The sequence below is a fragment of the Arxiozyma heterogenica genome, assembly GCF_036370985.1.
Source record: "Arxiozyma heterogenica strain weizmannii chromosome Unknown scaffold_27, whole genome shotgun sequence".
Classification (NCBI taxonomy): Eukaryota; Fungi; Ascomycota; class Saccharomycetes; order Saccharomycetales; family Saccharomycetaceae; genus Arxiozyma; species Arxiozyma heterogenica.
In genome coordinates, this window is record NW_027042680.1 from 48,156 (window position 1) to 63,618 (window position 15,463).

The following is a 15,463-nucleotide window of genomic DNA, read 5'->3' on the forward strand; positions in this document are numbered from 1 at the left end:
TTATCAAGGTTGGACGAAAGAAGAAACGATTCCTTTCATTGGCAAGAGATAAACCAGATAAGAATCCTTAGGAAAAAGAAATTACATGTCTTTTTCTTCTTTCTGACAAACAAAAGACAATTTTCCCTCCCGCTGTGAAATCTATCTCCAAATTTGAATCGACAGTTGTTTGTTTGTCTATGTGGATGGGTTGTAGTTATCGTTTCTTTTTGTTCCTTTTTATCCCCCTGTGGGTGTATGCGTAAAAATCATACTATTCACAATTATTGTCCGCGCACAACTTTTCCTGTTATTCTCGTTGCCCTTGCCTTCATTTCTTTGTTTCTTTGTTTTTTGTAAGATCCCTATTTCGATAAGAAATCGGGCTACGTTTTTGTCGATGGCATTCAAGATCGAAAAGTAAATAATTAGTAATCGAGACGAGATAGTGGAAGAGAAGGAGGGAAACTGAAACATACAATAAAAAAAGGAAAAGGAAAAGGAAAAGGATGAAAAGAAGATTCCTTTAATATATAAACAAATGTCTTTTTTTGTCAACTGATAACAACTGCTTGTCTTTTTTCTCGCATTCATCTTTCCTTGTTGTACATTATGCAGCTCCAGGGTGTAAGGCATAGAACACTGAGCTGTTGTATAATTTACTTCAAATTCACCAACAGTAAACAACAATAATATAAAAAGTGCATATAAACGTACAAGAGAATATAATCGAATACATACATACATATATAAAGAATGGCTACTGAACCTGAATTCCAACAAGCATACCACGAAATCGTTTCTGCTTTAGAAAACTCCACTTTATTCGAAAAACATCCAAAATACAAGAAGGTCTTACCAGTTGTCTCAGTCCCAGAAAGAATCATTCAATTTAGAGTCACCTGGGAAAACGACAGGGGTGAACAAGAAGTCGCTACTGGTTACAGAGTCCAATACAATTCTGCTAAGGGTCCATACAAAGGTGGTTTAAGATTCCATCCATCCGTTAACTTGTCTATTTTGAAATTCTTGGGTTTTGAACAAATTTTTAAGAATGCCTTGACTGGTCTGGATATGGGTGGTGCTAAAGGTGGTCTGTGTGTCGACTTGAAAGGCAGATCTGATAATGAAATCAGAAGAATTTGTAGTGCTTTCATGAGAGAATTATCCAGACATATCGGCCAAGATACTGATGTCCCAGCTGGTGATATCGGTGTCGGTGGCCGTGAAATCGGTTACTTATTCGGTGCTTTTAGACAGTACAGAAATTCTTGGGAAGGTGTTTTAACCGGGAAGGGTTTGAACTGGGGTGGTTCTTTAATCAGACCAGAAGCTACCGGTTACGGTACTGTTTATTTCACACAAGCTATGATTGACTATGCTACCAAGGGTAAGGAGTCCTTTGCTGGTAAAAGGGTCGCCATCTCTGGTGCAGGTAACGTTGCCCAATATGCTGCTTTAAAAGTTATTGAATTAGGTGGTATTGTCGTCTCTTTATCCGACTCCAAAGGTTGCATTATCTCTGAAACTGGTATCACTGCTGAACAAGTTGCTGCTATCGCCGAAGCTAAGGTCCTTTTCAAGACCCTCGAACAAATTGTTTCTGAATATTCTGCTTTCACTGAAAATAAGGTTAAATATCTGGCCGGCGCTAGACCATGGGCGCATGCTGGTCCGGTTGACATTGCTTTGCCATGTGCTACTCAAAATGAAGTATCTGGTGATGAAGCTAAAGGTTTAGTCGCTGCTGGTGTGAAATTTGTCGCCGAAGGTTCCAATATGGGTTGTACTCCAGAGGCTATCAACGTCTTTGAAACTGCTCGTGCAACCGCTCAAAGTCCATCTGAAGCTGTTTGGTACGCTGTCGGTAAGGCCTCAAACTGTGGTGGTGTTGCCTGTTCTGGTCTTGAAATGGCCCAGAACTCTCAAAGAGTCCGTTGGACCAGAGAAACTGTCGATAAGGAATTGAAGAAGATTATGATCAACTGTTTCAATGAATGTGTTGCTGCTGCTCAAGAATACAGTAATGAAACTAATAAGAATGCATTACCATCTATTGTTAAGGGTGCTAACATTGCCGGTTTCGTCAAGGTTGCTGACGCTATGTACGATCAAGGTGATGTTTTCTAAATTAGATAGATAAATAGATCCACAAACAATCAATCGAAAAAATAGATTTTGCTTTGTTTTTTTTTCTCCATTACTAACACTATTATTAATACTATTCTTTCTTTTTTTCATCGTATTTCTTCATTTTTTTTTATTCAAATTTAAGAATAATACTTAACATGGGGTATATAGTATCTTTTTATAGATATGTATTATTATATGGGTATGCAACGAATTCAAATCTAATAATTATTAGTACTTAATGATTTTTTTTCTCCCCTTTTTTTGAAGAGTCTTTATAACTTTGTATTTGTGCAAGGGTGCTGCTGCCTTGTATTTTTATTATACTTCTGAGTGGTACATTTTTATATTTATCTTTGTTTGATCTTTTGTTATTATTTTTATTTAAAAATCAAAAAAGTAAAGTCTGCATCACAAAAAAAAAAAAAAGAAAATTTCACTGAAAGAGCGATGAGATGAAATATTATTTTGATTATTTTTTTGTCAAACATAAAATAAAGCATATGTTTAGATAGAATATACGTAGAACTACTAAAGGTGTACGTGTGTTTAGAATCCTGTCTCAACTAAGTAAATGGGTAGTGTCCATAATTAATTGGTCTAACATTACCTGTTCTGGTTATATATTATTTTATTTTTCTTTTAGTATTATTTTGTTTTTTTCGTTTACACATTTTCTCACAAGTGATAAGTAAAAGCTTATTAGAATATGGCTAAAAAGATAGGTAAGAATTCAAGAGCTGCAAGACAGGCAGCTGGCTTATATGATGATCCAGAAGTAGAAAGCTTAAAAGATTTACCTCGTGCTCAGAAAACTGATCTAAGTAATATTATGATTAGAACAGCAGCTAAAAATGAAGCATTATTGGACGCAAGGATAAAAAAGAAAAGGAATGATAAGAAAAAAATTGGCAAAAAAAATTTAGAAGACAAATTATCAAAATCTGTCACTCATATGGATAAAGAAAGATTGACTCGTGCGTTAAACATTTCTAATAAACTGGATGGCAAAATATCTAAAGCTATTGCTCGTGCTAAATATGTTCAAAGTTCCAGAAAAGCTGGTTGGGATACTACTAATGAGATCATTAAAAGAGAACTTCAGTTAGTTAGTGGTGGATATAATAATAAAAATCAGAAGAAGAAACACACTGTTAATGGTGAAGAAGTAACGGAAGACAATGAAATTGAAAATAAAGAAATCGAGGAATCAATTCTAGAAGAAGATTCTGAGAGTAAACAAAATAAGGAGAAAACCTCAACAAATATTTTTTCCTTACTTGAAAATGGAGTAGAACAATAGATAATAGTTTGAGGGTCTGTTATTGTTATTGTTGTTTATATTATCGAATTAGCTTAGGACGAATTTCTTTCATGCGATTATTTGGTATTTATGATTTTCAGATATTTATAAGTGTATAAATGGATTTATGTATTTTATAACTATATGTACAATAGTGAATTCAAAAGTAATAATAGATATATTCTGTTTAATTATAAGAATATTGTTAAGGATACTCAATATTAGCATTGTATAGCTCATTATTTTTTTCTGACAATATCTAGTAACATCCTATTTCATGATTATTTCATGATTCTGTAGTAAAATCTAAAGTTTGTTCAGCAAATTCATTTATGAAAAATTTACACATATTTTTTATGTTTCTCCACTTAAATTTATAAAAACTATAGAAAGTTATTATACAAGTTATACACTACTTCTTTTCCTTTTTATACCAACCAACACAAGGTTAATCGATTTCTCAATAAATTACTTGAAGCATGTCTCTTATAGTTTACCTTTTCTCGAACACCTACACACACTAACCACTCCTATCTGTTTCTCTACTTACGTCCTTATCGTATAGGGCAACCCGCCTCAAAGATCTACTCATACTATTTCTTTTCTTTTCTTTTTTTCCTTCTCGACAAACCATTACTAATAGTTTATGCAAAAAATAAAAGAACTAAAAAAAAGAAATCCAGAAACATGACTACAAGATGAACAATACAAACTAATAATATAAAAATGGCTTGAATCTTGAAGACATTGGCTACGAAATGAAGACCAATCATTGTTTTTACTTTTCCTTAAATATATTGGATGTTATACTAACACATTGGTGAACTTTCCTTTTTGTTTTAAGTTAAATATATCATAAACCGTCAAAAAAAAAAAACGAGTGAGAAGAAGGGTAATAATAAAATTATTATTATTATTTTATTATCGTATTTTATTCTACTTCCCTCAACCTATATAAATATACCACTATTATTACCAGTATCCTCTATCATATGCATTGTGTGCAGGAAAGATGGACATAAATGTATCCCTTTTAACGATGCCACAGACCGAACCATTTCAAGAACCTCAACTAAAATCAGAAGAAGATAAAGAACTTAATGATCATTCACCAGATCCTTCATTTGAGACCTCTAAATACAAATCAATACCATATTTTTCAAACTATTACCCCATAATAGATACAAGAGAACAATACAAAAGAAATATTAATAATCTCTACGCTCAAACGAACTATTTTAATAATACATCCCTACTTGAAAAAGATGATGTATTATTTTCCAAGAAACATCATTCAACAGGTTCTAGTAAAAGAACTGAATATCTATTAAAAAAATATTATGAAACAAAGAGAAGCACGTTTGATAATAGTTTTAGTGGTTCTGATCATAATAGTAGTCTCCACCAAACACATGATGATTCAGTAGTAGATGGTATTTCTAATAGTAATAATAAAGTTGATAATAATACTAGCCATAATAATAGTGCCAGCAATATCATAAATAAACCTGATCTCCAGAATCTGCAAAAGGAACGAAATATGTCTCTTTTATATGTAGATGAATTTTTGAAAAGTTCTCCGGATGAATTATGCAACAGTTTTATTGATAGCAAATTTAATCCAATATCTAATCCTTTTATGATTTCAACAGATCCAATACAATTGGACAATCAGATTCCCTGTAATATAAAATCAATATCCTCGTATCTTAAATATATGGAACAACTACGCACAGTAATGGATACTGATAATAATGAAATCAATAAACGAAGACTATGGGTTCCAATGCATAATAAAAATGTTCAGGAAAATGTTATAGAACCAAAAATAGTAGATTCAAAGATTATCCCGTGTCCTTCTTCCAAACCATTTATTTCTATGGATTTTAATAATATTCCAAAATATGAAAATACTACTATTATAAACTCCTCAACTCTTACTGGAGAAAACTATATTGTAAATTTATATGGCCCCCATTCTGGAATAATGTCATCACCATCAATATATGCAGAGAATAAATTACCATCATTTATTTATCACTGTTCTGTAGCCATAAATGACGAAATTTTTATCTTTGGTGGTCTTGTACCATCATATAGATACAATGAGGAGGCACCAAATTTAAATGATTTTGACGTTGATGGAATTAAATATTTACCACCCCCATTATTAGATGAAATACTGAATAATCCATGCATGATAGCAAATCCTTTTGTATATATTGTCACAACCACTACAAACCATGTTAGAAGAGCTCCATTATTGGGACAACTACCACCTAACCTTATATGTGCAACAGCTACCGTGCTAAATGAGAGATATATTTTTTTATTTGGTGGTATTGAAGTGAAAACAAAGACAAATTTCAATCCTATAATGGGAAAGTATTCTATCGAAAAAAAAGCATTTGTAAATAATATTGGTTATATCTTTGATACAAAAACTTCTTATTTCACTAAGATTGAAATTTTATTAGACGGAGACTCAAGTAGCCTAGGTACTATCACAAATTTTGCGCCAAGATTTGGCCATGCCCAAGTATCAATTGATTTTAATGATTCTTGCAATTTTTCAATCAATAGTAGTTTATCCAGTTCATATGAAAATGGTAATGGAGACGAGACTTTAAGATCATCACCTTCAAGTCACCATCAAATAAGTTCAATCCTTATTTTTGGTGGTTACACACAAATTGGCCACAAGGAGTGCGTAGCTACGAATGACTTATGGAGAATCGATATACCTATAACCATGCTTAATAAAAGGGATCCAATCAAATTTGAGACTACTGCTACAGCACACTTAATTATGGATGAAAATAAAAGTGGTAACATGAAACTTCCACCAAAAAGGGCATTCATGGGTTATTCTTTAATGAATAGAGTACCATATTCTAATAATATTAACGTTGAAAGATCCACGTTTATGAATTTAGCAAATGTCTTGAAAACGGTTGGTATCAAGGAAAGACATGATGAAGATGGTAGTCTTATTAAAATTAACCGAGATTGTGATTTATTAGAAGGGTTAGAATCAACTTTCAGTGAAAGTACTAACCAGAGAAAAAATAAAAAAATAACACAACAAGCATCTTTTGGCAATAATGAAGACCATATCCAGACAAATGAAAATTACATGAAGTCAAATGAGAGTAATTTCTTGTTTAATAACTGGTTCCATAAAAATTCGGATGATTCCAACGCATGTAAAACATTTTTGATTCATGGTGGTTCAAATAATACTAATATATATAGTGACCTATGGTGGTTTAATTTTGATTCTTATAGATGGGAAAATATAGATTTATATGGGAAAACTACGTGTAGTAATGATCAAGATAGTTCTTTTGTACCAATTAAATTAGGACTTGTTGGACACTCACTAAGTGTTAATTGTGGAATATTATCTCTAGATGGTGGATTAAATGAAAATGATGTTGATATATTATATAACAATAAAAGTATAGAATTAAATCCCAAAATTTCCCTATATGATGATACCATAAAACTAGATAATCTATCGAGCAAGTGTTTTGATTTGAGCACACAATGTTTGTTTGATAGAAAAATTGTGCATTACTGTGATGATGACTTGGAGTCCAATTCAATTACAGTAAACGTTGTCTCACCTTTTGATCATTATATGCCAACATTTTTCGGCACTAATGGTGTTTATGCTAACGGAAAATTAGTTATTATTGGTGGTATTTATTGTAAAAGGAAGAAAATAAAAAATTTGTATCTTAGAGGCACAATGCTTTACGCTATTCCTATGAGATACGATCCATCTTAAAACATTTTTAATTACTTATAATTTTCACACATGTACACTGCATATATGGATATTAACAAAAGTATTTCTCTTGTAATAAAGTCTCCCGAAATCTTATAACTTAGAACTATTAATCCTAATAATATTGGGATGTCAATAATATTTAACATTGTAAAAGAATTATTAATAAACAAAAAGTATCATCATTATTATGTAAATACATAAAGCACTAAGAATATAAAAATATTTTTGCCTAAAAAGTGTAATATCAAGATTAACATGCAAATGAAATAAATTCCATTAGCAATAACCTGTTATGAATGTCAGACAAAAGAGAAAACGGTAATCATCCAAACAGGCAAGCATAATGGGAAGAATGATTAATTTGAAAAATTACAACAAATCATCTATGAGATATTTACATTTTCAAATATGTTTGCTTCACTTTAGGTCCACTTATAATTTCACTGAATTAAGTAAGTGTTGAACCACTTCTGGATTTGAGAGAGTTGTAACATCACCTAATTGGTCAGCCTCACCTGCCAAAATCTTTCTTAGAATGCGTCTCATGATTTTACCAGATCTGGTCTTTGGTAAATCATCCACCAATACAATTAATTTGGGTGCAGCAAATGGACCAATATCCTTTCTTACAGTCAAGATCAAATGTTTTTTAATATCTTGTAATTCTTCTTCAGAAGCATTTGACACGGTAGATTTATTCTTTAAAACAACAAAGGCAGCGACTGCCTGGCCTGTTAAGTCATCATTAAACCCAACAACAGCAGTTTCAGCGACCATATCATCTTCAATTAATGCAGCCTCAATTTCAGCAGTAGATAGTCTATGACCAGAGACATTAACCACATCATCAACACGACCCAAGATCCAAATATAACCATCTTTATCTCTTGCAGCACCATCACCTGTAAAATAGTAACCTGGATAAGGCTTCAAGTAGGTGTCTAAATATCTGTCATGGTTCTTCCAAATAGTTCTTGCAAACGACGGCCAAGCTCTTTTAATGGCAAGAACACCTTCTGCATGTTTATCATTAATTTCTTCTCCAGTAGTTGGATCCAAGATAACAGGTTCAATGCCAATAAACGGGAAGGAAGCAGAACCTGGTTTCATTGGTGTGACACCACCGGCCAACGGAGTAATCAAGTGAGAACCGGATTCAGTTTGCCAGTAAGTATCCACAATTGGAATTTCATTTTTACCGATCTGTTCAGAGTACCATTCCCACACTTCTGCTGCTATAGGTTCTCCAACAGAACCTAAGACACGTAAAGACTTTAACGAATAGCCCTCAATAAACTGGTTACCAGCACGTTTCAATAATCTTAATGCAGTAGGGGCTACATAAAATTGAGTAACTTTGAATTTATCAATAATATCCCAATAACGGGAGTAATTTGGATATGCTGGGGTACCCTCAAAGACCACAGTGGTACAACCAGTCAGTAAAGGTCCATAAACCACATAAGTGTGGCCTGTGATCCAGCCGATATCACCAGCAGTAAAGAAGATATCTTCTTTATGAACATCAAAAGTGTATTTCATAGTCAATATAGCACTAATCAAGTAACCTGCAGTGGAATGCTGCACCCCCTTTGGGGTACCAGTGGAACCGGAAGTGTAAAGTAAGAACAAAGGGTGTTCTGAATCTACGGGTTCACATGGATAATAAGTTTTATATTTGATTGTTTCTTCGGGCCAAATCAAATCTCTACCTGGAGTATACGATACATTGGGGTTATTAGTTCTTTTAAAGATAAGGACGTTTTTAACAAAATCCAAATTTTGGATTGCATCATCTACGATTTTTTTAGTCTCAACGATCTTACCACCACGTACAGATTCATCTGTGGTGACGATGAATTTACTGTTAGCGTCCAGGATTCTATCCTTTAAAGAGTTAGAAGAGAAACCGGCGAAGATAACTGAATGGATTGCCCCAATTCTAACGATAGCTAAGAGAGTGATCAAAGCCTGTGGGATCATTGGCATGTAAACTGCGACGGTATCACCCTTTGAGACACCCATAGAGAATTTTAAGACCTGCGCCACTTGGGAGACTTGTTCGAGCAGTTGTTTATAGGTCAATTGGATAGATGGTTTGCTTGGGTCATCTGGTTCATAGATGATGGCCACTTTGTTTGGTGTTAAGAAGGCATGTCTATCGACACAGTTATAACAGGTATTTAGCTGACCATTGATGAACCAGGCGTTATTTTCAAACGATGGCAACCCAGTAGATGGGTCTGGGATGAAAGTTTGGTCAAACAGTCTAAACCAATGCAGTTCATTTTTCGCTAAATCTCCGAAATAATTCGATGGATCGTTTAAGGACAGGTCATAAGCAGTCTTATAATCATCGAAGGTGCCATTGGGGCCTAGATTAGGATTATAACTCTGGATTGTGATTCTATCTTTGATAGATTTTTGTGGGATGATTTTAACATTAGTTAAATGTTCGTACTCGTAGTGTTTAGATAGTTCTTTTTCTTTGGAAGAGAGTTTAGCTTTAGTGGTATTGATGGTGGCATTAATAATTGATTCTGTGTTATTTGAGGTGGCCACAGAAGACATGTTTTCCTATTTCTATTTCAATCTTTGTTTTTTTTTTTTTTTTTTTTTTTTTTTCTTTCTAAAACAACAACAATAATAAATAAAAAAAAAAAAAAAAGAAGAAAAAAAGATAAACGTTTCAATGAGCAATAAGGAGTTGATAATCATCGAGTATTCTTTGAAAGTATAATCATTTATATATAAATTAAAGTTATATTTAATAAAAGGTGAATAAGAAAAAAAAAAAAAAGAGAAGAAGAAGAAAAAATTAATTACAAAGTGTCATCTACTGAATTCGTTGCATGAATCTCCAACATTTGGAAGCAAGGAAGAAAATGAGCATGTGAAGCAAAGAGTAAATATCATTAAAAAGAGATGAATTGGACAAGGATAAGGAACCTCTTCTTCATCATTGGATATTGATATTTTTCACAACCATTCAAGACCGTGAATATAGCATGACTCAACTTTACTATAGTCATAATAATAATTGTGATGATGATGATATGTCCAACATGCACATACACATAGTTGTTCTATATAAAACATACTCTTTTCTTTTTCTTTCCTTTCCTTCCCTTTTATTTTTGTTGTTGTTTTTTTTGTTTATTTGTTCTACCCCAACACAGTGTCAGTGCTACTATTACCAACAGAAGTATTATTAACATTAGCAATACCAGCAGCAACGGCGATGCCAACGACGACAACAACAGCAACAACAGCAACAACACATGTCGACGGTAAATTAGGGTTAGACAAACAGTCGCACTGTTTTTCCAGAAACCTTTTTTGACCTCACGGCTTTAATCGCCTGTTTTGGAAAACAGCACGGGAAAATTTGATCACTCCAAGAGAGAAAGAACCCTATAAAAAAAAAATACACACGTTAGAGATCCCTGGGTGTACAATACGCTTTGAGGGAACTACTACAACACACTCGACTCTAACCCTAACCCTAACCCTACTATTTTCCAACCTCTCAAGAAAGACAAAAAAGGAGAAGAGAAAACAATAACGGCCTTGCAAACATTGTCCTTTCCCCCTCCCTCTCCTCTCTCTCTTTGTGTGTTTTTGGCTTACTAGAAAAAAAAAACATAAAACAAAAAAGAGGGGAGAGAGTAGCGGCGGAAAACAATACGTGCCACACGCAAAAACACAGAATGGCAAACTCCGAGGGAAACAGAAAAGTACAATACAACAAAAAGAAAAGAAACAAGAAACCTGCGCCCCTAAATCTTCAACAGTAGCCCCCCCATTATCTATGTGTATATATCTATATAAATATAAGTATGTATATATATATATGTGTGTGTATGACGTGTACCATTGGGGAAAGCCAAAAAGAAAAAAAAAAAAATTTTTAACAACAATAAAGAACTAAAAAAGCACATGTTCGTAGCGAAATGAACATTTTTCTCTCTTTGTGGTGTATCAAAACAGCCGATTTGTCTATGACAATTGAGAATTGACAGTGTGGCTAACATCACTACAATCATTTTCTCTCTCTTACCATATATATATATATATACAGACAAGTAGATGTGCGTACGTGTATGTGTGTGCGTCAGTTTTGTTCTGGTGTTTATATCATCCAACACGAACGGTGTAAGTTTTTATGTGGGTGGGGGGCGCGTCAATGTCTTTTTCTTTTTTCTTTTTTCTTTTTTCTTTTTTTCTTTCTTTTTGCGTCTCTCCGTCTCCACAGCACCAGCAGTTCAAACAACGAAATGAGACTGAGGAAAAAATAAAAAATAAAAATTTTCATCTTACGGAGGAAAACAAGGCTTGTAAAATTTGAAAAAAAATAAGAAGAAATAAGTTTCTTTCTCTCTCTCCTTTTCAACCTTGCAAGTAGTACGCAACTAGCTAAATAGACTGCTCCCACTGCCTGTTATCCCGCTATCTCGTCATCGCTACCGCATTATTAAGGAGTAGTCTTCCTTCTAACTATTATTATTGCTGTTGTCGTTGTTGTTATTATTATTATCATCATCATCATCATCATCTTGATATCTATTCTATTTTTAGCTTGGCACAGTTTCCTTCTTTATCCATTTACTTTTCTTCTTACCTTTACATTAGAAATACCACTATTATACATTCATACATATATACATATATATATATATATCTTTTTTATTAATCATTGTTATCATTACGTTATCTTACCTACTCATTCCTCTCGCTGTCCCTCCTTCTTCGTCACTCTATACTTATCCATCGATATATATACATACATATTCATCTATTTATTGAAGGAAGTTTTATCTTATTAGGATATTGACACTTATTTATATGATATTACATTACATTAAACATTAACATCAAAATCTCGTTTTTTGTTTTTGTTCCATTTTTTCTTTTCTTTCATTCTTTCATTTCTGCTTATTTGATTTGTTAATATTTAATAAGACTATTCCATATCAACTAATTATTTATTCATTTCACAAATATCATATCATACAATACAATACAATACAATACAATTCTGTTTTATAATCATATCAACAATTACTAATTTATAGATATAGTTTTTTTTTTGTTTGTTTGTTTGTTCTTTTTTAACTTTCCTGCCCCCTTCCCCATTCATTTCATATCATTTCAAATTTGCTTCATCTTACTTATATTCAAAATTCTTTTAAAGAATAAAAAAACTAAAATAAAAAATAAATAATCAATTAATAATTTTTTAATCAATATGAAATTTTCACTGTCAAACAATCACATGAATAACTGTAATAAAAAATATATCTATAATTGGTTTTATTTAATATTTTTCACCCTATTCTTTCTAATTTCTAATATTCAATTATCATTAGCACAAGATATTGCAATAACAACAACAACATCATCATCATCATCATCATCATCATCATCTACTGCTGCCGCTACTGCTAGTACCACTTCACTCTCATCGTCCACCACATCAACTTCTTCTTCAACTTCCTCCTCAACTTCTAAAAATTCTAAAACTACTAAATACTCGAATAGAGTACTAAAAACCTCTTCTTTACTAACATGTATGGACAACTCCCAATTCACCGCACAGTACTTCGATGTTAGATATTATCCAGACAATAAAACCGTGGTATTCAAAGTCGACGCAACAACTACCATAGACGCTAAAATTATTATCGATGCTGAGGTCATCGCATATGGTCTACAAGTTTTAAACATGACTATTAATCCATGTTCGCTAGGCCAACTTGGTATCTGTCCTTTATCCCCAGGTAGAATCGATGTAGAATCAACATACGTGGTAGATTCAGATGCAACCAATCAAATCCCTTCAATAGCGTACACCATCCCCGATCTAGACGCTCAAGTTAGAGTCATTGCCTATTCCGTGGACGATGTCACTAAATCTAACCCGTTAGCTTGTGTACAAGCAATCCTAAGTAATGGAAAAACCGTACAAACTAAGTATGCATCATGGCCAATAGCAGCTATCTCGGGGGTAGGTATCTTAACGTCGGGTTTTGTCTCAGTCATTGGCTATAGTTCCACTGCAACTCATATAGCGTCCAATTCCATCTCTCTGTTCATTTATTTCCAAAACCTTGCAATCACTGCCATGATGGGTGTCTCAAGGGTTCCACCAATTGCTGCAGCTTGGACCCAAAATTTCCAATGGTCCATGGGTATAATATACGCTAAATTCATGCAAAACATTTTCAATTGGTATGTTCAATCAACCAATGGTATATCCACAGTCGTTATATCAAACAAAGATATTCTTTCCATATCTGTACAAAAGAAAAGGAAGAGAGGTTACTCTGTAGTCTCATCGAGTGACTATAACTTTGATGCACTCACCGACGATTCAAGTCTATATACTACCAATGAAAGAAACAGTGATAACTATTCAACAAAGATCCTGGTGTTGAGGGGTATCCAACGTGTTGCATATTTGGCTAACATCGAGTTATCGAATCTGTTTTTAACTGGGATAGTAATATTTTTGTTTTTCTTATTCGTTGTTGTCGTATCTTTGATCTTTTTCAAATCTTTATTGGAAGTCTTGACTAGAGCAAGATTAATGCCACAAACTTCTAATTTCTTCCAATATAGGAAAAATTGGGGCCAAATCATTAAAGGTACGTTATACAGGCTATCAATCATTGCGTTCCCACAGATTTGTCTTTTAACAATCTGGGAATTTACTCAATTGGATTCACCTGCTGTGGTGGTTGATGCAGTGATAATTTTAATCATTTGCATGGGATTACTCATCTACGGTACGACTAGAGTGCTGTTGAAGGGAGTAGAATCAAAGAGACTCTACAAGACACCTGCATATTTATTATATGGTGATACTACCTTTTTGAATAAATTTGGGTTTTTATATGTACAATTTAAGGCTGATACATTTTGGTGGTTACTTGTACTGTTGTGCTATTCCTTTTTAAGATCATTATTTGTGGCTGTATTACAGGAGAATGGGAAAGCGCAAGCAATGATCATATTCATCATTGAATTGTTCTACTTCATTGCATTATGCTGGATTAAACCATATTTAGATAAAAGAACAAACATTTTCAATATTGCGATCCATTTAGTAAATTTAATTAACGCATTTTTCTTTTTATTCTTCAGCAATATATTTAATCAAGCCCCTATAGTGTCCTCCGTGATGGCAATTATTTTGTTTATTTTAAATGCAGTATTTGCATTATTTTTATTAATTTTCACCGTTATCACGTGTGCATTAGCATTGGTTCATAGAAACCCTGATATAAGATATCAACCAATGAAGGATGATCGTGTATCATTTATTCCTAAGATGACAAATGGAGATGGAATGATCGATTATAAAAATAACAAATCCGAAGCAGAATTATTTGAATTGAGACAAGCTGTCCTTGATACAAATGAGACAGAGAAAGAGAAAGAGTTAAGAGATGATGCTTTTACAAAGAAGAATCAATATGAAACTAATAGTAACACGTTTGATTACGATTTTGATAATGATAGCGGTAGCGTGTTCAATTCAAATAATATGAGATCATCAGAGGAATTTGTACAGCCATTCTCCACCATAAACAACAATAACAATACTACTACTACTAATAATAATAATAATTACCTTAGTGTATCCAATAGATCTGCATCATATGCAGGCAGTTCGATGTCGAATCTATTAAAAACTGGATCAAGGTCGCCTGTAAAGAATAGCAGTAACAATGTAGAAAATTTAAAGAAACCAGAAACAACTTTTTACGGTAATAATCATTCATATTCTAGGGACTTTTTGTAAAATTTAAATAGTTGTATATATTTGTGTGTGCGTGCCCGTATGTATTTATTAAATATCACACTTCAAGCAACTAAACTTTAGTATTTTATATGCATGATTACATATCAGAAGGGCTTGTTCCCAAACATAATACTACCATTCTAATCCATCAATATCACACCGAAACAACATCAATTATATAAAATATGAACTATGATAATCCTAAGTTACTTTATAATCTTATTTCCAATAATTTCTAAAAATGCGCTTCTTTAGCGGAGATTGCACCAAAATTACTTAATCAGGTAATAAAATTACTGTGACAAAGAGCATAATCTTCAATTTTTTTTTTGTATTTAGATTATTTTTTGATTTTGAAAATATAAAGAAAATAAAAGAAAATAAAAATATTTGCAGTTCAAGGTGAAACTAGAGAATAATAGTGCTGAGATAAGGTATTTGAAGTATT

The 15,463-nt window shown here is 32.9% G+C and overlaps 5 protein-coding genes across 5 annotated transcripts; 4 read left to right on the top strand and 1 right to left on the bottom strand.

Moving 5' to 3' along the window:
* Positions 1-735: 735 nt before the first annotated feature.
* On the top strand, positions 736-2,109 carry GDH3 (glutamate dehydrogenase (NADP(+)) GDH3; the record flags this gene model as incomplete). Its single annotated transcript, XM_064859690.1, has 1 exon — positions 736-2,109. One exon carries the CDS (start codon positions 736-738, stop codon positions 2,107-2,109), a length of 1,374 nt encoding a protein of 457 aa, XP_064713063.1.
* Positions 2,110-2,818: 709 nt separating this feature from the next.
* Positions 2,819-3,412, top strand: ECM1 (Ecm1p; the record flags this gene model as incomplete). The annotated part of the gene is made up of 1 exon (XM_064859691.1): positions 2,819-3,412. One exon carries the CDS (start codon positions 2,819-2,821, stop codon positions 3,410-3,412), a length of 594 nt encoding a protein of 197 aa, XP_064713064.1.
* A 1,012-nt stretch (positions 3,413-4,424) lies between these two features.
* GPB2 (Gpb2p) lies at positions 4,425-7,205 on the top strand (the record flags this gene model as incomplete). The annotated part of the gene is made up of 1 exon (XM_064859692.1): positions 4,425-7,205. One exon carries the CDS (start codon positions 4,425-4,427, stop codon positions 7,203-7,205), a length of 2,781 nt encoding a protein of 926 aa, XP_064713065.1.
* Positions 7,206-7,640: 435 nt separating this feature from the next.
* On the bottom strand, positions 7,641-9,779 carry ACS1 (acetate--CoA ligase 1; the record flags this gene model as incomplete). Its single annotated transcript, XM_064859693.1, has 1 exon — positions 7,641-9,779. The coding sequence occupies one exon, from the start codon at positions 9,777-9,779 to the stop codon at positions 7,641-7,643; it is 2,139 nt and encodes a 712-aa protein (XP_064713066.1).
* A 2,677-nt stretch (positions 9,780-12,456) lies between these two features.
* Positions 12,457-15,015, top strand: FLC2 (flavin adenine dinucleotide transporter FLC2; the record flags this gene model as incomplete). Its single annotated transcript, XM_064859694.1, has 1 exon — positions 12,457-15,015. The coding sequence occupies one exon, from the start codon at positions 12,457-12,459 to the stop codon at positions 15,013-15,015; it is 2,559 nt and encodes an 852-aa protein (XP_064713067.1).
* Between the last annotated feature and the right edge of the window lie 448 nt (positions 15,016-15,463).